This window comes from Medicago truncatula, chromosome 6 (assembly GCF_003473485.1).
Source record: "Medicago truncatula cultivar Jemalong A17 chromosome 6, MtrunA17r5.0-ANR, whole genome shotgun sequence".
Classification (NCBI taxonomy): Eukaryota; Viridiplantae; Streptophyta; class Magnoliopsida; order Fabales; family Fabaceae; genus Medicago; species Medicago truncatula.
In genome coordinates, this window is record NC_053047.1 from 6,623,610 (window position 1) to 6,649,395 (window position 25,786).

General features: G+C 33.2%; 3 protein-coding genes across 3 annotated transcripts; 1 reads left to right on the forward strand and 2 right to left on the reverse strand.

Moving 5' to 3' along the window:
- The first annotated feature begins 6,457 nt into the window (after positions 1-6,457).
- On the forward strand, positions 6,458-6,892 carry LOC25495573 (S-protein homolog 29). Its single transcript, XM_013595797.1, has one exon. The coding sequence runs from the start codon at positions 6,458-6,460 to the stop codon at positions 6,890-6,892; it is 435 nt and encodes a 144-aa protein (XP_013451251.1).
- Positions 6,893-10,176: 3,284 nt separating this feature from the next.
- On the reverse strand, positions 10,177-17,493 carry LOC25495574 (probable isoprenylcysteine alpha-carbonyl methylesterase ICMEL2). Its single transcript, XM_013595798.3, has 11 exons — positions 17,207-17,493; positions 15,760-15,836; positions 15,518-15,587; positions 15,346-15,426; positions 14,548-14,622; positions 14,143-14,244; positions 13,910-14,050; positions 12,153-12,218; positions 11,926-12,069; positions 11,689-11,779; positions 10,177-10,590 (listed from the first exon to the last, which is right to left on the reverse strand). Exons 1-11 carry the CDS (start codon positions 17,368-17,370, stop codon positions 10,429-10,431), a joined length of 1,173 nt encoding a protein of 390 aa, XP_013451252.1. The 5' UTR covers positions 17,371-17,493; the 3' UTR covers positions 10,177-10,428.
- A 2,634-nt stretch (positions 17,494-20,127) lies between these two features.
- LOC25495575 (protein GAMETE EXPRESSED 3) lies at positions 20,128-25,257 on the reverse strand. Its single transcript, XM_039826888.1, has 9 exons — positions 25,018-25,257; positions 23,419-23,748; positions 23,074-23,320; positions 22,579-22,863; positions 22,358-22,444; positions 21,357-21,416; positions 21,133-21,281; positions 20,828-20,900; positions 20,128-20,739 (listed from the first exon to the last, which is right to left on the reverse strand). The coding sequence occupies exons 1-9, from the start codon at positions 25,255-25,257 to the stop codon at positions 20,258-20,260; spliced, it is 1,953 nt and encodes a 650-aa protein (XP_039682822.1). The 3' UTR covers positions 20,128-20,257.
- Between the last annotated feature and the right edge of the window lie 529 nt (positions 25,258-25,786).

Consider the following 25,786-nt stretch of genomic DNA (forward strand, 5'->3'; position numbering starts at 1 on the left):
GGTAACTGAAATACACATTGTGATGTACTCGTGAATTTTTTTTCCACTGAAACATAGCATTTTCCTTCAATAAAAGGGTTTGCATAGGCCATACAAGTAAGAGTTTTTCTACTTACACCCTAGTTAATCATGGTTGCACCCTAAAATGACAAGATTATCCTTTCATAAAATTTGATTTTCAAAAAGCCTATTCCTTCTTTTTTGGTTACACCCCAAAACCCTTCTTCCAAAACCATAATTCTCCAACCGATCGATTGTGTTCTGCGAAGATTTTCAAAACCATACTTTCTCACGTTCATTCATGATTTCAAAGAAAATTCGAAGCAAATCAGGTTAGCAAGTGTTGTTCTTCAATAGATTGTGTTTTTCTTGTTATGGGTTCTCAGTTCTGATTTTGTGTTTTCCTTGTTCTGCGATTCACAGTTCTGCGATTTTGTAAACTCAGTTTAAGTAGGTTCATGTAAACTCAGTTTAAGTAGGTTCATATAAACTCAGTTTAAGTAGGTTCATGTAAACTTAGTTTACATGAACCTACTTAAACTGAATTTAAGTTAACCTTGGCAATGTAAATTAAAACCGTAATCGTACAGTGCATCAGTGCAGTTGAAGGAAAAAAATTGAAACTAGCAAATACAAGAAGAAATTCACTTACTTATATCCAATTGAGTATGGATGAAAAATATTTTGATTCCCTCTTTAATTTTCATGGAGATTGATATTGAACATCAAATTGTTTGATCGATCGCTTTATGGAGTGAAAGAGGGTGAAACTCACTGACAATGAATAAAATTAAGGTTTTAAGAAAATTTATATAAAAGGGCAATTTTGATATTATAAAAAAAATTTAAGAAAATTTGGGTGTAACCAGAAAAACATGGGTTGTAAATAGAAAAACTCTACAAGTAAACAGGATTTAAAAAAAAAAAAAAAAAAAAAAAAAAAACTTATTTCAATTTTAATTACCAATTATGACAGTTTCATTGCATATAAAACATTACCAAGACGAGCTTAACTCAATTGACAGGAACAATGCATATTATATACAAAATTTCGGATTCAAACTCCGGCTACCACAAAAAAAATAATACCAAGAATTGATATTGATCCATAAATTAGTTAAAAATCTCAAACAATATAAATTAGTTAAAACATTTTCCTTTTCTGATTCAATTTTGTGATATTACTTCTCATTATGCTACTTGATCATTCCTCATAACCAATAATTAGTATTGATCCTTCCTTCAAAAACAAAATAATTTGTATTGATCCATAAATTAGTTAGAAATCTCAAACAAAATCAGTTAAATTTGTTAAAACATTTCCTTGCCGTTCAAAAAAAAAAAAAAAAACTCAAACGATATAAATTAGTTCAAACATTTCCTTTTTCTCATTCATTTTTGTGATATTCATTCTCATTATGCTACTTGATAATTTCTCATGAAAGCAATTCAATCTTTTGATTTTCTCTTCAGAAAATATATGTGTCTTAATTAAACATGTTGAATTGTTACTGATAAATTACATTAGTATTTGCCAAATGTTTCCACTTTATTTCCTACTGGTGGAACAACGTATTCGTTTGTCCGTTTTTTCATTGCACTTAATTGTGTATGTATATATTATTGTTTATGCTTAAAAAAAGTTAGTAAATCGCAAACTCAAATGATTTTGGAACATAAGATCGAAACAAGCTTCTTTTATAGTGCAAATTTGTTCTTTTTATTTATGCTTAAAAGCATTTTTCACCTCCTAACTTTTAAAATGTAACGATTTTGGCCTCTATAAAGAAAATAGTCAAAGTCCCCCCTCATGTTTAACCCTTTTTACAAAACACTAATTTTTTACTTGGTCAATCATATGTGTCACGTCAGTCAACATGAAAAGTTACGTGTATTTTTTGAATTAAATTTTTTTTTTTTAAAATCTGCATTTTATCAATTGAATTAAAAAAATTAAAAAAGAAAAGAAGAAAAGGAAGGTGCACGTGAAAAAAAGGAAAACAAAAAAAATTAACACAAACCACCACCCCTCTCTCTCACCTTTATCTCTCTCACTCTTCATTGTGTCACTCATCTTCATCCTTCTTCTTCAAGCTTACAGAATCATCTTCATAAAATTATCAATTCAAGCAAAACTCATAAATCAGGTATCTAATTAACGCAAAAACAATTCTAGATATCTAACACAAAAACACCTAGAATCTTCAATCTTCATAAAATCATCAATTCAAAAATCTAACAAACCCATAATTAGGGTGTTGAGCGCAACAACCGAACCCAATCGAACTAGTAGAAATCAGATGCATGTTTTGGGATACGGTAACAACCGAACCCAACTGAACCTATAATTAGGGTGCATATATATATAATTTTACTGTTATTGCGACGTTTCCACCACCAACACACGTTCAGTACCAAATCAAAGTCTCAAACCCAAATTTCTCCAATCTCCATCTTCATGCTCTCATCTCAAACTCAAAATCAAAACACAGTACGCTTAAATTTCGAATTCCTCTAATCTCTAATCACTTATCTCAAACCGATCATTATCGCATGGCACCCACCCCTATTGTATAAATACTGAAACTTTTGTTCTTTTTCTCTTCTTTGTCCCTTGATTTCAAAATGGAAACATGATATCTCTAAATCCTGATTCTGTTTAATCACCCACCTCTCAAGACACGCCATTTTCTTCAGATCTAGCAAGTTTGCTACCTTTGATTCAAGACTGCCCATTACAAAAGTTGTGCCATATTTGTCCAAGATAAAACTTTTCATTGAAGAAATCATGATTTTAGTTACTTGGAAACAATGATAAATGGGATCTGCTTTGATGTTGTATAAATGAAATTGTTTATGAGTTTGATATGGTATATTGATTATTGGTTTTTTTTACGACATTTTTTTGTTCAGGAAGATTTTGGTTAATTTTTTACACACAACTTGTTGCTTTTACTATTCTGAGATTACCACTGTGTTTGGGTTTGGTTCGATTTTTTTCTCACATGTTCTGTTTTATTATTATTATTATAATTATTACCGTTGCTGCTACTTACCACTAACTATGCAAAACTGCCCACAAAACCGCTCAACCACATAAATCGCCACTCGACCAATCCGATACTACAAACAGTCGAAAATGGTCGAGATATTCTCCTATTCAGTTTTGGGATTTCGGCCTGAAACCAACTAAACCCCATATGATGCTCTACCCTACCCAAAATCTTCAATATTCATTAAATCATTTATTCAAACAGAAAAACCAAGATCAGACACGTTCAAGGAAAACTCAAATTTTCTTACCCCCAAAAACATTAAACCCAAATCTAGCTAGGTTCGGTCAGATTATGTGGGAATTTGAAGGAAAATGTGATGGTTGTGTTGGTGGTTGTGGACGAGACGCGTTTTGTGGTAGATTTGAGGTTTTTGGCGACAGTTCTTAACATATTTAAAGGTTGATTTTGGTAAAATTTTGTAGAAACCCCACACCCAAATTTGTGAATTTGAGTTTATGTTTGATTTTGAGTGTTGTTCTCATTGAGTCTGTTTTCTTTTTATGTTGTTAGTTGTTCTCATTTTAGTGACTTTAGTAATGTTAGTAGATAGGAGGTGGAAGAAGGATAAAAAGATGGTGGTGTTTGGCGAAGAAGATGAACAAGAAGATGAAGAGAATTGGAAGTTGGTTCTGGTGGTATTTGTGTTGTACATCTGCAATATTTGATGCCATATCATCTTACGTTATTCTTAGCATGTCTTTTAGACTATTTTAGTAGGTTTTACCAGCAAACCAGAGTAGTATTAGATCAATTGCCAATGGTTTCAGGATATTTGTAATGTTTTCTATATTTGAGTCTGTAATTCTATTCTTCCCAAAAACATAGAAATTTTAGGAGTTTCTTCAAGTAAAACGCGAATAAATCAATCAAATTAGGCAAAGCAAGACCTCCGAAGATTATTGGGTCGTGGGAAGATGAAGAATGAAGATTCAAGAGGCCTCAGAAGACTTTACAAAGGGAGGAATTATATTCCCAATGTCCAAGACATATTAAGAAAACACCTCAACAAACAAAGAATACAGGAAGACAGGAAAGTAATGCATTAAAGCACCTGGCGCATGAAAGTGAAGAACTAAAGCGCCTCACGCATGGACCTAGGCACCTGGCACATGAAAGTCCAAGGCGCATGCGCCAGGCGCGGGGCACCTATGACTTGCAAAAAAAAAGTTGCTTTTCGTGACTTTTTCGCCCCTGAAAACCCGTGATTTTAGCCAAAGTTTGGTGAAAACTTTCCCTATAAACACCAGCCTTCCTCATTCACAATTTCACGTTCAGAACTAGAGCAGTTCAAGAAGCAGGCTATTCTAGGAGTTAGGGAGGAGTTCTATCTTCTTTTATCTTTTCTAGGGTATGTTTTTATCTTTTAGTATTTTTGTCTTTGTTATCATGTGTAAATAAATATTTATAGGTTAGGGTTATAAGATGACCCTCTATTTATTTTTGTTGGATAATCATTTAATTTAATGTTGTTTATATTTTAGTTTATTTTCGGTTCCCTATTAAGTTTTATTTAGGATTTATTTATTCTAGCGAAGTGCAACCCTAGATTATGTACTTAGGTTGTGACAGGGCTTATAATATGGTTATTACCATCTGGATGCTTATATCTTGATATTTATATTCTTATGCTAATAACTACATGTCTAGGAGGTAAGTGATTGGTAAACTAGAGACGAAAGATATCGAAAGCGAGTTGACCTTAGTAATAAGTACTTAGGAGGTGACATTACTAATATTGAGTAAAATCTATTGAACCTAGGATGTAACTAGTTTATTAATTAGGGAAACAAGCACCAAGGGGTATAAACCTAATTAAGAACATTGTCCTTGGCCTCTAGGTAAGGTAAACGCTGATAAGGCTTCCCATTTGCAGAACTACTAAGGGGGGAAGGAGAGTGTGCTATTAGTATCCTATGATTCATAGATGAGCTGACCTACAAGAACATTGTCCTTCATTGCCTTTGGGAATCTTGGAACGTCAATTTAAGTTTATGTTTCAATTACCTTTAAATTAGCAAGACTCCGCACATAAGGATCATTGTGCGATCAGCAGGTGCAATTAGCCATTAGAAGGATATACCTGGATCAACCGAGATAGTATAAACCTTTCACGTAAGGATCATCGTGCGATCAGCTGGTGCAGCTTGACAACCGAGTAGGTTAGAATGTCTCAACGTACCCATCACTTGTATAGTCTACTTAAGATAACAAAACGCGACATGAATGTTATTTATTATCCAACAATATAAATAGGGGTATTCAAAGAGTCCTAACCGCTATTTCCATTTTTGCAACCAAAAACAGGTAACTTGCTCTGTTGCAAAAAAAATAAAAATTGCAATCTCTAACCTTTATATCTTTTATTTTATATTGTCAACTTAAAATAAGTAACGCAAGCGGTTTAGACGAAACGACAATCTATGTGGATCCGATACTCTACTTATTATTATTACTTGGTAAACTAATCCGACCATCAATATTCATAATGTTTTTTGTTTTAATTTTATTTGTTTTCATTAATTTATGAAAAGAGAATTGGAAGTTGTTGGGTTTGATGAACTGTGAGGTTAAGAAGACAAAGGAGGGAGGAGATTGATGAAGAAAGAAGGGTTGGATTCCCACGTGCCCCTTCCTATTCCTTTTTATTTTTTAATTCATAAAATACCCATGTGATTTTTTTATTTATTTAAAAGTTACGCATGTGGCATCCAACTCACTCAAGTGAGGAGTCGAGTATGTGTTGAATTAATCAAGATTGGTGTTTTGCAGAAGGAGCTAAACATCAGGTGTGACTTTGGCTATTTTTTTTTTAATATGGGGTCAAAATTGCTACATTTTAAAAGTTAGGGGTGAAAAATGCATATATTATACATTGTCCTTACCAATTGAGCTAAGCTCACGGGGACATGTAAGTCTTTTATTTGATAAGATATTGTTTCTTTTGTAGTAGTTTTTTTAGAATGTTTTCATCCTAGTGGAATTGTTTCTATTATAATGAGATTTAACTAATATTTTTTTTTATCCCGGCCACCACAAAAAAAAGATAATCATTTTAATTTAATTTTAAATAATATTTGAAAAAGTAAAACGGTATACCCGGTAATGAGAAAAGTAATCTCACAATTAAGCCAGATTATTCTTGTTGGTCAAAAAGTGCAATTAAGCCTTTTTTTTTAGAATGTTTTCATCGCAGTCTAATTAACAGGTCAAAAAGGCTTATTCAAAAGCTGAAATCAATTCCTATGATTAATTTCATAAAAGTCTAATTAAGAGGTCAAAAAGGCTTATTCAAAAGCCAAGTAGGTCTTTGAATCTGTAAATCATTTTCTTTGTTGGAAACGCTTTGTTGAGTTGTATAAATTAAGATTCATGCAAGTTTTGTAGGCATTGCGCATACAACAATGACAGTTCCAAATTCAATTAGCTTAAAATTTTCAATACTCATAATCATACTACTTGCATTTGAGGCTAGTGATACTATAGCTATATCATTTGCTGAGGTAAAAGTTACTATTGTTAATAAGGTATTGGCTCCAACTCCCACAAACATCACTTTTCATTGTAAATCTAGAGATGACGATCTTGGATTTCACACACTCGTGTCTGAAGGAAGTTACGCGTTTACATTCTCGCCGAATTTTACTCCATGGTTTAGTAAAACGTTATTCTTCTGCAGTTTTACATGGCCTGGAAACCCTCAACTTCATTATCTTGACATCTACGATCAAGTTCGTGACAACTGCTATCGTTGCAGATGGACAATAAACAAAGATGGAGGTTGTTTGAACACACATAAGTGTTATAAGTGGAACAGTGTCAAATTAATGGATGCATAAGGACATGCCCACCCTCTAACTGTTTAAATTTCAGAGGAGACAATTGTAAAATGACCATCGGCGCCAATTTAATTAATAAAACTTTTCTCTTCTGAAAAATATATTCTTGTCAACTAAATATCTATTCTTTAATTCGGTTTCTCTTTTTTTTTTTACAAATCTTTCAATCTTTCTTTTAAATGTGTATCACAAATCGATCAAATTAAAAGTACTAAACAACTAAAATAAAAAGTTGATTGTGTGAGTAATTTGTTCGAGAATACACTTACAACGGCAGAAATATTTCTCTTCTGTATTTGTACACCTAAATTGATTTGAGTATTGAGAGGAGTTTGTTCCCAAACAAAATTGACACAGTAGACATCTATTATTTAGTGTGTTCCTTGGCAGCCACAAAAAGGAACAGAACTATTTCATTTTCATAATAATTTACCAGATGATATCACTGAAATAAACTGCTTTTATAATATAAGCGCATGTTTGGATTAGCTTATTTTAGAGCTTATTCAAAACAACTTATGCAAATAAATATGCTTTTATGTATTATTTATAAACTTGTTAATGTAGTTTATGAAAAAACAACTTATGAAGGTAAAATCTATAGATAATAATAAAGCAAGCTCAGTATTTTGACAAGCCTGTCATTTGTCAGCAAATAAAAGTGGTTACCTTTTTAAAATTTTCTAATTATGGCAATGTTTCCTTAATTGCCTTTAATTATTTTTTAATTAATTTAATTTAATTGTAATTAAATTAATTTTAAGTATTGTAATCTGAATTTTGATGTTATGCGCATATTCTTTCCCGGTTCCGTTCCGAGGCACAGCCGTTCATTACCCTGTCACTAAATAAAGGAACTGTCCTCCCATAGATGTTCAGTCACGGTACTTAACATACCCTACTTTCTCACACTGAGGTGGTTGTTAATCAGGTACTTAACATGTCTAAACCACTCAAAGGTGTTTAACTCATGATGAGTTGAACCATGGAAATGGAAATGAAGATGGAAATAAATGAAAACATAGAAACTAAATTAATATAATAGACAGAGTTGCCACAAGATTATAATCCTTGAAGGAATAAGGTGAGCCAAAGCATCACCAAGTAATTTACTCTAAAAACTCTAGAATCTAGCTACCATGCTCATCTATGGTAGAAGATGAGATGGAATGAGAACTCTAAAACTGATAACCCTAGCCGTAACATGGCCTCTCCAATTCTAAGATGAATTTTCGGACACTTGGCACTAACACATGGGTATCCTTTAATAGTACAAGGCCACCCACTATAAGTTGTACCATTTGGTCATTTTACTTGGGTTGTCTTGTCGTTATCCATCCGTCCTTATCCAATCCTACCTACCAACTAGCATATTCTTTTATTCTTCCTAGGATTCCAATCATCAGGGACAGCTCATATTCTTTCGCATTAAGCAATGGACATATTGGACCCACACCTGCGTACTATGTATGACCCGACTAGAGTCCCAGGACGCTGCAGCTCTCGACATCTTCAGCGATACATCTTCAATCCACTCTGCAACTACCTACATCTTCAGAGTCATTCCTTAACCTACATCATCAAACATCATAAACAAGCATTACTAGTTCCAAGTACTAAAAACACTTAAGACTATAAAATCCTAAAATAAGCACTGATTAGATGTTTAAGGCAATGCATTCATTCAATTACTTGTCCATTATGGGGGCTAAGTGCAACGTGATAACCAACTTATTTTTCGGTTATCACCTACTTTCTGCCAAGATGGCCCTGGAGCTGGAGAAGTCAGTTGTTTTTGTTAAGAAGGAGAAATTAGGTACCTTCATGGAGAAGCTCAGTTACAATTCCTTCTGGAAAGGGGTTGATCTAGTTTGCCACTTTTACGGAGTGGAAGTGGATGATAATCTCCTTAACCCTTGCAAAGTTGTTGGGGATGAAGGACTTGTTGATCTGAAGGGGTCTCCGAGTGATACTTCAGCTGAAGGCGAACCGGGAGATGGTTCTCAAGATGTCCCTTATGAAGGTGGTACCCTGGAGGCAGGTACCATTGAGGAACCGGCTGACATTGGTGGCAGCCAATCCGACGATCCGCTTGTAGGCGCACTTGAAAAGGTGGAGGGTTTATGTAACACCCATACTAAATGTGTCTAGAATATTTAGCATGTGGATTAAAACTGATATTGGATACATTAATTATACAATATAAAAAATAGCATCAAGTTGAGATTTAAAGTACAAAGTCATTTCAAGTCTTATGTTACAAAAGTTATACATAATCGACTGAATGAAACAATTATCCAGAAAATTCATCACAACGATTACATAAACTTAGAACAAAACAACAAAAGGACATAAGCACTAAATCCAACAGCAAGCACGATCAATCTATAGCCTTCTCCTTACCCTTGCTACGTGCCACCTATGAACCTAGACAAACATAAAAGGATTGGATGAGACATAATGTCTCACTGAGTTCTACCTAATCCCTAGGCTATAGGCAACCTCAGGGAAACCTATGGTTACCATGTGTCTAGAACACAACCATTCGGTTGATTATACGTGTGTGAATATCTTTCTTACCTAAACGATCGTGTCAAAACTAAGATCGTCATGAGCCTTTACTTATACTTACACATGGTGCATAACATATCATATTCGTATCATGAGCATAATCGTATCGTATACAGAATGTTAAAGTTAGGGTTTAACACACATAGTTATCTAAGTTCGTTTTACGGAGTGTAACCGGGTGGAGTAACCTCGAGTACAATCCCATGTCATAACCGATGAAAATCCTACCTAAGGTTAACATGGGACTCCTCTTAATGTCGTGCGGGCCTACCTTGCAGAGCGTATCCCGTCTCCCTAACGTGAACCTCTTATATCCCCCTAATGTGGATAGCAAAAGACACGACATGTTTATGTTATACTCTTAGTCGTTCATAAACCTAACACGCCTTAGTATCATGCTAACATAATTAATATCAACTATCTATTTCATTTTTAAAAAATAATTTAATAAATGATATTAATGAAATATTTGTAAAAAAAATGATATTATAATGAATTAAATTACTTTCATTATAGTTTGAACACTAGATTTTTCCAATCACAATCCAATGTGTGTTGGGGATAAAAAAAGATTTTCACACGTATGCCGTAATGAAAGTATATTTGGAACCGTTGGATTAAAATTAAACCAATGATTATCATATGGAGTAACCTTAAAATATATATTTTAAGGTTATTCCATATCGTAACCATTGAATACGGACATTCAAACGTAAAGAAGCATAACCAATTACTTCACTAATTAAATTTAACATACAAAAGTGCATAGAATATATGACTGTAACATGAACATCTAGGTAACACCCTGCATTCTGATAGTCTATATTATAAGGAACCTCAACCTATACCCCAAGAAATATAGTGTGATTCAATGAATGAAGAGTTTGAGGTGTATATATGAATAAGAAATACACAATATTGTATAAAATGTCAAGGGGAAGATGAAAATCCAGCCAGCAAGAATGTTAGAAGGGACTGATATTGTTGGCTATCTTTAATAAAATCTCAGGAACAAGCCGTCGTCTTGGTGGTGCCATGGCATCCTTTGCAAGAGCATCACTATCATCAGAATGTACTGTAGCAAGTACATGATCAAATAGGTCATCTTTACCACCTCGGAGTGGATCCTGACAGCCAGTTGAAAATAAGAAGCTCGTTAGACAGCTTGTTCGAAAAGGAAAAAAGAAGCTTGTTAGACAACAAATTAACAAGTATTTTCCAATTGAAGCTCTGCCTTACAGCCCTGTACGGATAAACAGTGTAATTAAGTGCTTATCGCATAAGTAATTATCAGATAAGTGTTTATAAATAATCTACTTCTATAATAAAAAAATAAAATAAAAAAGTCAAACTATTTTCACAAACTTTTGGAAATTAGCTGAAAACAGTTTATGGAATAAATAGTCTCATAATTTATTTCCACAAACTCTCCAAACAATCTCACAAGTGCTTATCGCATTAGATAAGTTCATATAAGCCGATACAAACAGGCCCAAGTGTAAGTACAAAACACAACATTTTGAAAAATTGACAGATCTTTAAGTCAAAAATTATCTCACGTTATAAAATTGTGCCTATCACCCTCTCTCTCAGGGATAGCTATGTAAAAAATATATATAAACGGGAATGAATTATCTCATGTTAAAATTGTGTCTATCACTTTCTTCATAAATATTTGAAAAAAAAAATCTATATGTTTTAAAGAAAGAGAAATTACACAATTTTCATTTGACGATGGTGAAATTTAACATGAGAGAATCCGAAACTGTATTTTAACACAAAAAATGACCAAAATTCCTATCATATTCATTAGAAAGCTAATATTCAGATACTCATATGTCAAAGGAACAACAGGATAGAGAATTGTTGAAAAAAATCTCTAGTTCTGTACCTAGGGTATATCAGAACCCAGATGGAATATGAACAATACAGAAGTAAACATTGATATCCAGGTCTTTGTGAGACCAGAAACTCTCTCCTGATTTCTCTCGATTTGTTACCGACTCAAGAGTTATTCTAACTCCTAACACAATTTAAAATAACATCCAACCAGTTTTTCCTTCTCCCCTTTTATCTCCTTACATGTTCTGACTTAACTGTTACTGGACAGTGATATTAAAAAAATTGCATAACAGAAATCATTTAGATCTGTATTATGAAGTAAAAAAAATTAAAAACTGACTTTAGTTAGACACAAAAAGAATATGGCATAAATTTTAACGTACTTGGACAAACAAATCTGTATGTGTTTTCCCATCATATAGAATCAGCTCAGCACTAGCCCCAGCTTCCTTAAGAGCATCAGCAAACTTTTCACTGCAAACAATCATTTAGTTAAATCTATAAGTGAAACCAATTCTGCTGACAATACAACTCGAACGTTTATCATTAAGAACTGTAGTAGTTTCTTCCAATGCCGTAAAATAGTACAACATCAATGAATTTCAAGTCTACACACTCACCTGGCGGTTGATGGTATGGAATAATCACCAGTTCCATGGAAAAGAATTATACGGGGCAAGAGAGGAATGGAATCTTTGATGCACGGATCTTGAACTTTGAGTTCGGGAGAAAATTTCTTCAAAGATTGTTCACCTTCCATTATGCTACAATGATGATAAAGTTATAAGAACTCGAAGATGATTTAACACAACATAGCCGTAAAGGAACCAAGTTATTTGGGACATACCTTAAAAAAATGGAACGATACAAGCCTCTATTGTGAAAGTGATCGACCAAATCCAATAAGTTGTATCTGCACACAAGTTGAATGGGTTAATTGATAATCCTTTGACATATATAAACTAATGGATCATGGAACATAATTCAGTGGTACAGTTGTCAGTGACCTGACCGGACTTAATCTCACAAAACAAGACTGAAACCACTTTGTTTTTAATCTCTTTGCCTAGCGAAAAACAAACATAAAATGAAAATGATTATTGAAAAATACAAAAGACCAACCGTTAGAACAAGAGACTACACCAATTTTCTCATCACTTTAAGCATATATATTACATAGATTAATAGCTTACTGGTCCAGCACTTGGTGGTTGTACTTTACAAAACTAGGATGGATGGACATCGCCATGATCATTAGCATGCATACAACAAATATACTTGTTAAATGGCCTTCCTCTACCTTAAATACTATCAATGACCCAAGGGCATCACTTAAACTTACAACATTATCACTTAATGAGGTTGGACAGTCTAAAAAATATAGAATATGTTGTGACGTGTAACATGCTATTGATATTACGATTAGAAGCAAATTTATTTTATAGATATGGTCCCCAGAGAACACTTCCTTCAAGATTACTTTCGCAAAATAAAGCACATTAATGACGATAATTGTCTGCAAAAATACAGTGCATCAAACTTTTATTCTAGAACATCTACGTATATGGCAACTATGCTTTAACAGTGTTGTGAGTGTAATTTAATAGGCGTTTGGAGAATCGTACTAGCTCTCACAAAACATAATGCTCTGATATTAAAAACCACCACCAGTGTTTCCCGTCACAGGAAGGAATTTTGAATGTATTTTTAGGAACTGAAGCATTCTACCACAGAAGAAAAGGGGTATCAGATCAACCATGGTCGAGGCAGAATATTTCTCAACAACAAAATCCAAATCAGTTTCATGTTAGATAGTATCAGCTCACGAATCACATGATGTCATTGTTTTTGTCTAAACTAATTCTTCAGATAATTTATTTAGGTCTAAATCCTTTTTAATGGTTTCATTTGAGTTTTTACTCTACTTGATGAACTTCTTCTGACTAAACTATGTTGGCCTTCTTCTCTTGGCGCTCAAACCATCGTAGAATTAATTCTACAACTTGCACCAATAGGTGCTGGTTCTAATTTCTCTGATACATTTGCTTCTGAATTTATCTTTTCTAATGTGGCCACTTATCCAACACAACATTCCCTTCTCTGCAACACTTATATCTTAATATGTACTTGTTGGTCCTTTACCAGCTAATGTTCCCTCATTTTCTCTTCCTTTGTTTTTGTTCCAATCCCATGTCCTTCTAGGTCAGGTTCACTCTTGAAAATCTGGAACTTATACGCAATTATTCCTCAACTAGGTAGTCTAATGGCTGCATGGTAAAACTTTCCTCTCTTTCAGCTTAAGAGGCACTTTTCTATCAAAATAACATCAATAATGGTTAACAGGAAATTCTATGAAGAGAAGTGCTAGGAACACTCTCTTTTCAACACTCCCTCCCTCATTGGATGAAATACATGTGGGTCCCACTACTTTATGCAGGACCCATTTCAAAAGTGTGTGACTCATTGATTTCAACTAATAAGGGAGTGTTGCTAACACTCATCATTATATGAAATAACTGAGTCAATTTTCTAGACAACCCAAAAAGTGCTAGACATGTTACTGAAATTGACCGTTTTCTTGTATCTCAGAAGATAATGTCTTACCCTCCCGATAAACCAAAATAAGCTTTTAACTGTGAAACGCTCCAAGAAACACCATCTCCGTTTTTAGTTTCTCTGGTTGCTTGTTCCAGTAAAGCACACGACGAAATATGCGCACCAGCAGATTGTCCCATTAGGTAAATCCTATTACATAATTATCAATAAAAAGAAAAAAGATCAATCTCAATGTATAAAGATATGATGAAAAAGAATCATGTATAGTCGTAGCATGTCACCTATCAGGGTCGCCTCCATAACTAGCTATGTTGTTGATGACGAAGGAAATTCCCTGGCAAGTATCATTTACCATGTCACTGATGGTTCCTTGAGGAAAATTTCTGCATTCACACATAAACATATTATTAAAAGAGGGGTTAATAATTTATTCTCGGGACGTCTTTATTACCTCTAAGCTATCAAGCATTAAGATATTCATTCTAGACATGTTCTCGTAAGGCTGATGTACAATAGTTTTTACCTAAGGGGAAAAATTATGATTAGCCTAGACTCAATACCCTAAAATAGAGGAATAGACTAGAAAGCGCCCAATTTGTCCACCAGAATACCTCAAACATAGAGGAAGTCGGACCAAAGGTAAATTGTAGATTCAATCTTGCACTTCCTGAACTGAGACCAGGTACCTGTAATCAATGCACGCCACCATAATGTCTCTTTCTGCCAATTGTAGTCCTAAAAGGGATCCCCATGCTTTATACCTGAATCAAAATCCAAGGAGAATTAATTTATATTTAAAAGGTAATACATGATTAACATAGGTATATAATATAAATGCATATACACAACGAAATTAGTATAGGTGCTTCGGAACAATAACTTTTGGTATGAGAAAGCAAGAAAGAATTCAAGCTGACTGTTACATAAACTAAATCCTTCAAGTCTGACTGAGTTTTCAAAATTCAGTTTAAACCACTGGGCGAGATATCGTTCTTAATTGAAGCAGCTATCAATTGCCGCCCGTTAAATTATTTTGTTACATGTACAACAAATAGTTCTGCCTGTATTTATTTATAATTGAAGCACAAACAACACTGCTCGCCACTTTTCAAGGTATATGGCATTTCCAACAACAAAGGAATTATTGCAATATAGTTTAGATGATGAAACTGTTTTGTATCTGAACTTGCAAAACACATGGTAAGTTGGGGTGAATTCCAGAATTGTTTGAGATTGCACTATCCCTTGATTTCTACGATCTCGCACGCGATATCGTCCGATCCAAGCCAAATACAATTCTGCACACGCGGTAGATTGGAAGGGACGACTGAGATCGTATTACCCTACGATCTTACGATCTTTCTCGTGATTTTAACTACATTGCTTAACATGGAAAAGGGGTACTATTGTATGCTTCAAATAAGAATCAACAACGCAGTGAGTAACTTAACAGCTAACACCAGAATTCAAGCAAAACCACTCACCCAATAATCCATGCTCCCCCAGTTACAAAGATCAAAACTGGCTTAGGTTCACAGACATCAGCAGGTAGATATAGATCCAACCTGCAAAACCACAATTCACATGAAATTGGGCACCCAGTGCATGGAATGATCGAAATAACAGGATATATTATTTACTAGTGTTTTAATTTACCTGTTTCTAGGCTGATCTCCGTAAACAATGCTTCGCTTTACCCTGTTTGAGAAGAAATAGCAATATGCAACTGCAAAAAATAAATAGTAAGGGAAAGATAAAAACTAAATAGACAAATAAATGAGATGATTGATGTTGATGTTGTTGGAAGACCGGAAGGCGACATCATTGACTACTTTAATTAAACAAAATCATTAAGAAAATATATGATCAGCTATATCCCTGAAGGTGAAGTAGCAAACCTTGTAGAAAGCCGGGCAAAAGAAACATGGCATATATAACAAGAGCTAGAAATTGTGTAATCCAACGGTAACCAACCCTGAAAAGAATTTCAATAGAAAATCAAACACACCGCAGATCTTAAATCAGGATTTAATTTATGCCACAACAAAATAATCTTCATGCATATAAACATAACGAGTTCTATATCAGAACTTTGGTGCATGTTAGAAGCAACATTTATATCAGCATATTCTTTTGAACAGGACTGCTTACTTCTCTTAATCTTCTTTCGGAGTTTCAACCAGACACTCTCAACGATACAGGCAAATTTCAGGAAAATACTTACGAAATACTTTAAACTATTTTTGCCCTGTTCTCGTAAGTGCCAAAATATTGCAGGTTATGAAAATAAAAGCTTAACATGTATGCATATGCTTCTAAAACTTATACTATTTATGACAGCTTATTTTTCTAAATTCTAAGATAGCTTATGGATAAAGACAAAGCTAAATAAATTCTTAGGAAGAGTTTAACCTCATTACCTCCTTGATTATAGATACAACTTATACACAAACCCTTGTATGACAAGCACTTAATAAAAAATTCCTGATTCAAACACACCCACAAGACTTTTCTCTAGATGCCCAAACAACCCAAGTCTAGTTTCTACCATCTTTTCTACTATAGGTGATACCCCAACTCTATCTCTAATATTGTCATTTCCAATCTTATCCCATCTAGTCTTACAAAACATCGAACGCAACATCCTCCTCATCTTTGTTACGCTTAATTTATTTTCATGTTGTTTCTTTACCGCCCAACACTTTATCCCATACAACATCGTTGGTCTTACAGCTACCCGGTAAAATTCTCTTCGGTTGTAACAGTACTTTCATATCACATAAAACACCCGAGGTCATCCTCCATTTCAACCACCCAACTTTAATTCAATGGTTTACATCTCCTTCTATTTCTCTCTCATTTTGTACTATAGCCCTAAGATGCTTAAACTGTGTAACATCAATTACACTAACTTCTTTTTTTCATTAATTAAAGTCATTTGACAAAGTCCAATTCTTACCACCAAGCTAACACCTCCCTAACGTATACGACGACAACTAATTATTTACCAACTTGTCCAAAAACTGAAACCTTTAAACACTAAAGCAATTTACTACTTTCATGTTACACTATAAAACTACTCAATTAGTATATGCTATCAAAGTACACGGTTATTTACATATGGATCCCATGATGTGTTTCATTAACGAAGGTGTAAACTGACGTGGCAAATAATTTTTACACTGACAGTGTGAAGTTGATATTAAATTTTGTCATATTGATTTTCATTCATCAACGAAAGTGACAACATATTGCTATTATGTATGTATGTATAAAACGATTTTTACACTGTCAGTGTAAATTATATATTGTATATTATAAATATAGGAGAATAAAAGTATCTACCCGAGATATTGAAGAAGGGTGAAGGCAAGACGAGTCATCAAGTAAGTCTCAGAAGCGACGTGTTCAATATCTCTCTTGAAGGATCGTTTCCGAGAACGGTGGTTGTTGTTATTGCCGGCGAGACGCCGGAGCTTTTCACGGTGGTTGTTGTTCGGAGTTTTCATCGGCGGAGATAGTTACGAAATCGAAGAGTTTAGATTTGATCGGAAAATGAAAAATGGATTGAATTATTGTAGCGCGAATATTATTCTGTTGTTCGATGCTGTGAATTGTCATCACAAGGTTGGTTAAAAAAGATATGAATATTTTGTACAGTAACGCTTTTGGAGGCTTCCTCCTTCATTGGTCCACCTCACTATTTCTTTTTCAAAGATGGTCCACATCACTTATCTAAATAAAATTTGAAATTGGCAACCATCATTATTTAAGGGTTAAATATGTTTTTGATCTATATAAAAATTATTATTCAAAAAAAATTCTTTAACTTTTAATTTCTATAAAATTTTCAATCATTATTTTTTGTTTTTATTTTTAAGTTAATTTTTGTATTTTTTTTTAATGAAATTGTGCTGAAATGTGGAAAAAAAAATCTCAAAAAATTTAGAATTTTCTAACAAAACACAAATTAAATATGAATTTTTAAACGTGAAAAATATAAAAATTCATATTAAATTCATGTTTTGTTAAAAAATTTAATTTTTTTTTGAAGATATTATTATAATATTATGAATTTTTCTGCAAAATTTTATTAAAAATATGAATTCTACATATGAGGGACCAAAAGTGAAGATGAAAAAAAATTTAGGGACTAAAAGTTGAATAAAATTTTTAGAGAGACTAAAACAAAAAGTTAGCAACACATATTTTAACACACTCTCATTGATTGGTTAAAATTCACATAGTGACCACCAAATTTATATGGGACCCACATGATTTGGTGGGACCTATATGAATTTTAACCAATCAAAGACCGTGTGTTGGATAATGTGTATTTCTAACGTTCCTCTATTTTTAATAATTAATTGGATATATGGTTTCTAACTTAATTTTAGTGTTTTATAAGTTGGAGTTTAGTCGGAGACAAACGAATTAAGTCGCTCATATTCTTGCCAAAAAGGTCTTGTTTTTAGTTGGTCCCCATGTATTTAAAGATGCACCTTTTGTATTATGATATTGATTAATAATGAAAACCTATTAGCTATTTTCTCTATAAAAAAAAAAAAAATAAAAAAAAAAAAACTTCATTTCAGTGATTTAAATCATTGATTCCCAATCAATATCCTTGAAAGCAATCTACTTAGAAAAAGACTACAATGATTCTTAGAAAAAGTGTATAATCTCAAGAATAAATGGGCAATGAGGTTTGGAGACTCTAGAGAGAATATATGCAAATGATTCAGTAGTTTGAGTGATAGGAGGATAAGAGTATATATAGACAAGTGCAATATTTTGGCCAAACACAATGTGTTGAATCCATTCACTTAATGTGTCATTTGAGTAAGACAGCAAAATGACAAACAAGATGAAGCATGAAGATTGATACGATTTAGACATGTATTAAATTGATTCAAGTTGTTCGGATGAAGATTGATATGATTAATCAAATCAATAGTACAAAAATCAAAGTCAGATAGAAACAATTATACGAATCAAAATAGTTTGAATCGAATCATACGTGATGCGATTCACTAATACATGAATTGATTCAAATTTGCCAGACACAGAACAGAGAGATTTAATTATGCGATTCAAAGCAATTTAAATCGATTCAAAGTGCTAGAAACTAACTTTTTCCAAAACAAAGTACCTTTTCAATGTGTGTATTAAATCCGACATGTGGGATAAAGATAACAAAATGAGAGACACTTGCAAAGTTTTGCAAGAGTGCTATAACGTGATTCTACCCTATATCTACCCGCATAATAACATCATCAAAAGAATATTATAATGAACATTATTAACTAAGAAAAAAACATAATCAAAACAATGACCTAAGCAATTTATGGCTTCAAAAATCACAACAAAAAAAAATTAATATATGTAAAAACCGTCAATTTAGATTGTAACCAAAAAAAATATTGACATAAAAGGGAAAAAAATGTAAATGAGTGATTATATTTATAGGTCAAAATGTGACATAAAACCATCCCTCCTCTTTTATGAGTGAAGGAGAAAAAGAACTTAGAGATATGTCAATCAATTTGATCTTTTGCTAAATAGTGCGAAGAAATCGTACTACGACCAATACACGATACATGGACTTAGTGGTATTTTTTTGTTTAAAATAAATTAAAATCAAAAGTAGAGTTCATTTGTGTGTTATTCAATTTGAGACAACTTTGGTAGGGTAAAGAGAACTTTTTTCTCTCTGCTTTTTTCATCATCATGGTAAAGGAATCTCCTTTGTATAGTTTACCACGTTCTATTAATTAATACCATGAACCTCTTTTGTATTTTCTATTATTGTTTTTGGTCAGACATCTTTAAAATCACTAAAGTTAAATAATATATAATGATATACATATTTTAAATGTTATCTTCTTTCTATTGAGATTCCTCAAAATATATGCACAATATACAACTTCATTCTCTTTGATGGAAAATATACAGCAATTTTATTTTTTTTGTCAAAAAAAAAAAGGAAGATTTGAATTTACTAGAAATGTTTCAGTGATTTGCACTAGTTGATCCTCTATTAATTATATACACTCATAGCAATCAATATAAATATAAGGATTAATTAAGTAAATATCCCGGTAAATATTTAGAATCTCGTTTTTTTTCTCTTGTAAATCTTTCCTTTAGCATTTTTCGGGATGAAAAACATTAAAAATGCTTATGGAAAATTTCACAGGATTATAAAATGCGATTTATTGTAGGAACTAAAAATAAAATTCTCTATATTTACATGGACCATTTACTTAAGTAACAATAAATATAATTTACATTAACAAGAAAATTAACTATATTGCTACTTCCTAAGTACATGTATGATAGATACTACTTAATTACACGACTATGTACATGAATATATTTGTTACAACTTCAAAGTCAAGTTACATCTAAAGGATTTATAAAATCCTCATCATTGCTTGAAGTTGAAGTAACCTCTACCATAGGTGTTTTTCCTTTCTCCTTAGCAGATGAATCTAACACCTCAACCATGTCTCTCTCTCCTTCAATGCTGCTTTCACTAGATGCATCACTCAATGTATCAAACATTTTCAGCTTCTGCTTCTTTGCACCTTGAAATGAGTAGCTTTTTCTTTTTCCAATTTGTAAAGGAAGCATAGATTTTGATTTTGAGTTTGTTCTGTCCCTTCCTAAACTATAGGTAGTTGATAGTTTCCTCTCTATGTTTTCCTTTTTTCTTACTGTATCGCCTAGCTTTTCGTAAACTTCATTGTCCACTGATTCTTCTGCTGATTTTTTCTCGAGCTCGGAAATTGTTTTAACCAAAGCTTTCTTTTGGAGTTGAAGAGAGCACTGAATGTCCAAATGGTAGAGATATGAGTTGTGAAAGAAGGTACATTCTTACTTCATGAAGAAAGACGGTTTAATTATTTGAGAATTTTTCGTTAGGTCCCTTGATTAACAAAGTACGTAATTGAGTCGATGAACTTGTCAATAATTTGTAACTTAGTCTCTGAACTTTAATTGAGTCCTTGAATTTGTCATTAACTTGTAACTTAATCTACGTGCTTTAATCGAGTCCCAGAACTTCTAATACTTCGTATAAATCCTTGAACTTTTAAGTTATTTGTAATTGAGTCCTTGATTTTGTAGGGCCGAGTTACAAAGTATTTAAAACTTAGGAACTCAATTACAATGTATTGACATGTTGACGGACTCAATTACAAACTTTTAGGTCAGGAGACCAAGAACGTTAGGAGAAGGAGGAGAAGAACAGAAACAGAAAGATTTTAACTTACTCGCTTGTCGAGGAAACTTCCAAGACCTTGATCTTGAAGTTTCCTTTTGGCCCAAAATGTGCAGCAGAATCTTACAAGTCCAATTAGTAGAACCAACAGAAATGACTCAAATAGAAGAAAAAATTCTATTGTCCTTTCATTTCCTACCAAAACAAAAAACTCAAATTATACTCAACAATATAAAAAAATTGTACTTAATTTACAAAGTTGTACATTACCTGAATAGATGTTGACAAGCTTATTCCTTGCTTGAGAGCAGCTAGATGCAAGCTTCTGACCTAAGAAAGTGATAACAAATTACTTTTACAGAAACGTTCTTGTCATGTTTAAAAGTAAGAAATTTAAATCTACATTTAGAAAACTTTTAACTAAAGCCAATATATGGTTTCATTTTCAATGAACATTGAGAAAAACAATTTGTTTTTTGGTGTGAAAATCAATGTAGGAAATACTTAAACAAATGTCTGATATCCTTCACCAGTTGGCTTGTATCAAGAAAGAAAATAAGTTTCTTGAAATGTAGCTAGAAATGAGAAATTTTCATCAATAATAGATGGCATATTCAGATCTAAGTGTGATAATATGATGCAACATCTGTGTTTTGGATTTCTGATCGAAGAAGTGGTTAAAAACCGACTATTTATCTAAAGGCCAATGTAGAGAAGATCTTTACCTGTAGTACGGCATTGCAGTGGGGTGTCAACCTCTGCATTGATTATCAGGACCAAACTGTTAGTTCATTCAAACAAAGTAATTTCGCACTGTTTGAATATACAGTATAAAATATCTCATAGTATATTTTGAGATATTTCGTATATTCTAACATCTACAAGCATATAACTCGCAAATGTGAAAAGTCTAGGATATTTTGGAACTGTTCCGATCAACAGCTAAATTAAGTACTTATAGGATCAGTGTTCATCATATGAGTGCTTATGTATAAGTTATTTCTATAACAAAAAATAATAAAGTCAAATTACTTTAATATAGGTTATAATCTGTTTTCATAAGCTATCTTAGAGAGCTTATGAAAATAAGTTGAAAACATCTTATGAACATGTCATAAGCTATTTCCATGTGAGTATATAAGTTCAAATAAGTCAATCCAAACTAGTCATTTATGCTTATCCAATTTGTTTATTAAATGAATAATAAACTTTCTGCAAAAATTTTACATGCAAATTTCCAATTATGACTACTTAAAAGAGTACATTCTTACTTGAGGCCGCAATGAATGTAAGAAGAATCTCCTCATTCACAACAAACTGACTTAGATCACTCTTGGATAATAAAGTTGAAAGTTTGCCTGCATTGAATCAAGAAACACTCAAAAAATAAGAATTTTTTTAGCTATGCTATGAAACGAGGAAATGACCGGGATGTGATTCGACTCGAGCAAGAAAGAAGCCGATCATTGAATCCAAAAATTAAAATATGTACCAGGATATCCTTCAGACCAATATATTGATCCAGTTGCAGGAACCAACATTGTGAATATTGCAGCTTTTGGTCGAATTGCCGAAACAACAGTATATTCGCCAATACCATGGCTAACTTTTCCTTCCATCTCTATCTGTGAACTGTAGACAGCAAATCCAGAACAATCAAGAAATGGACCAACTTGAGCAATAGAGTTCTCAGTATTTTTTCTTGAGAATTTCTTGAGTATTCCGGTTGGCGAAAATGAATAAAGGAATCCATCCAATGAGCCGATAGATATCCATCCTGTGTCATCAAGCGTGCTTCAGTTAATCAAGTTGTATATAAACCAGTGTTGCGAAATAGCGGTTATAGCACTAGTATCAGAATTTAATGTTATTGTTCTGTGATGAGCTAATTAGTACAAAATGGTGTCAAATAGCGGCACTGAAGCATAATCGCATTTCGCAAAATTTAAAGAAGTCACATTCGCATAGTCTAGAGAAATTGGAATACCATTAGAGTCGACAACAGGAGCGCAGTCAATTTTGCTTAATGGTCCAACACTACCCTGCCACAAGATATTACCCGTAAAGACATCCAAAGCTAGTATAAGAGCTCTTGTTGGAACGGTTACATACAGATGACCATTGTTTCCAGGAGTTATGGTGAAACTTTTGTCTAATGAACTAAAATCTTGTATCCATCTAAAGTCACGGCCACGGACCGACAAGCAATACAGTTCTCCTTCTGTGTTCGCAATCTGCGAATAGAAAAACATTATCAACATGTACTTCAATTCTAGAGCCAAAGTGAAGAATAATTAAATGTTACAATAAATCAAGGACGAGTGAAACTTACGTAAATACTAGCCTCGCATTGATCAAGTACAGGAACTGAGGAAAAGTAACAATCTGTAAGATTTTTCCGGCATCCTTGACGGTAGCCAAACTGGTAAAGCGCAGGTCCTAAACTCCAAAGTAAACGTCCGTGTGACAGATACGCAAAGAGTCCTCGATTTTTGACGTTGATGAATACAGTTGAGCTTAATGTGCTTACCGAGAGGCCGATAATTTTAGTTTCTGCCTTTTGACCTGGTTCTGGACCAAAGAAAAGTTCTACTGCAGGCTCGGAAATTCCGATGTTTCCATAATCAATCTTCAATATTCTGTTTTCAGCTACCAAGTATATCTGTAAATTCCTTACATGAATTAATAAACACCATCACCATAACAATAAAACAGATCAATTCTCAACTATGAAGCACCTATATAAAAACGGACACCAGTCATGAAACTGTTACATCGACTCTGTCGGATCGGACATTAACATGAGTTGCACGCCAGACACGCTTTGATTGTAGTGTCGGTACTGCATCAAGTCTTACCATCACCATATTATACCATGACAAATATAACTAAAAGCTTTTCCCTTTTCCCGCTATGTATGGATCAATATCACCATCACCGTATTATTTATCATGACAAATACCATGTTTTCGGAAAGATCGTCTAGATCAAGATATAGATAGGAACTTTCTTTGTACAGTATAAATTGAAGACAAATAGCAAGACCCCAAATTGATCTAGGACTAACCCCAAATTTGATGAAGAATTATGAGATATCCCATAATTATGCTTGATAATTTGTAAAATCAATTCATGACAGAAATAGATCAAGAAAAAAAGTAAATTTACTACAACAAAAGCATGAAATTAGCCAAACATGAAATTTATTATGATGATTGATAACTGTGAAGGTACAATAATGTAACATGAAACAAAAGCTCAGATCAACATGATTTGAATCCACATTCCTTTTTCTAATATAACTAAGAACTAATGGATCTTACAACCAATCATAGTAGGTTCATGTATGCTAAAAATTGTGTCTTTTTCTAACTCAGAATTTGGTTTTAGTCTCGTAGATCTAACTCAACCACACAAAATCACAGCTTATGAGAAGTGAGCGCTATCCAGCCCAAGTAAGCATTACAAAGACCAATCCCAACCTGTGCTGTAGCACAGCAACTAATGTTTTAAAAACCAAACCGAACAACTCAACTAACTGAACCGTGAACCGGCATTATCTAAAGTTCGGTTATTTGAGAAGTTTGGTCGCAGTTTCCTCTCAATTGGTCTTGCTGGTTCATTTCCAGATTGATTTTTAAAATATTGGCTGCAAGCACTGACACATACACGAACACCTAACACGACATGACTCTGACACATCAACACCGGTAATAATTTTAAAAATAGAAGCAATAGAATGTAATCACATGTGTAGGTGTTCAACACTAACACATGTCAGACACCGGACATGCATAAATCTAAAGTATAACAAATTGCAGGGTGGCTACAATTCAGGAGAATTTTACATAATCAACATGAATTGATGAATAAATCTACAACACTACCACCAAATTCAAACCTAAAATAATTTCATTAAAAAACAACTCACCTTTCCAAGACCAGCATGAACAGGAGCCAACCCAACATTACATTTATAGTCAACATGAATAGACCAAGCAATGGTACCATTGGTTTCAAATGACAAAAAGGTTTTATCAGAACAAACATAGATTCTTCCGTCATCTCCTATAAGTGGTTTAGAAAGCAAATGACGTGAACACACAGAACACAATGCCGCAGGAACTAATGACAATGTTACAAGGAGAAGAAGTAACCATGTCACTAACATCATAGTAAAGAAACAAAGTTTGTGACAACAGAGAGAAACATAGTGTGTGTTGATTCATGCATGTGTTGTGTGACAGTTATTTAGGTAGTTTCACACTTTGTAGAATTCATAACTGAAAAGGTGTGTTTGTTTTGATTGAAACTGTGGAGAATGAAAAAGGAGAGAGGTTATAAACTTTTGTTGTTTGGTATGGAGAGAAAATAAATTAGCATGGACCCCACCGTGACTATAAACCAACTATCACTTTTTTTTTTAAGGAACATTTTTTTTTAGTGCTTTGAAAGAGTATCAATGACTAATAATAAAGCCTAAAAAAGACAACCATACATATGTTAAGCTTAACATTTGTAACATATTATTTGTATGTTTTTTAATATCAAAATTGTCATTTATATTTGTAACCGTTTATAAAACTAACTTTTCAATGAAGCTCCATTTAAAAATTGATGTGTTCGTTAAAGGTGTGAGATGGTATGAATAGTTGTGTTTTATGCGTCTAATATGTATCACTTCATCTTCTCTATCCTTA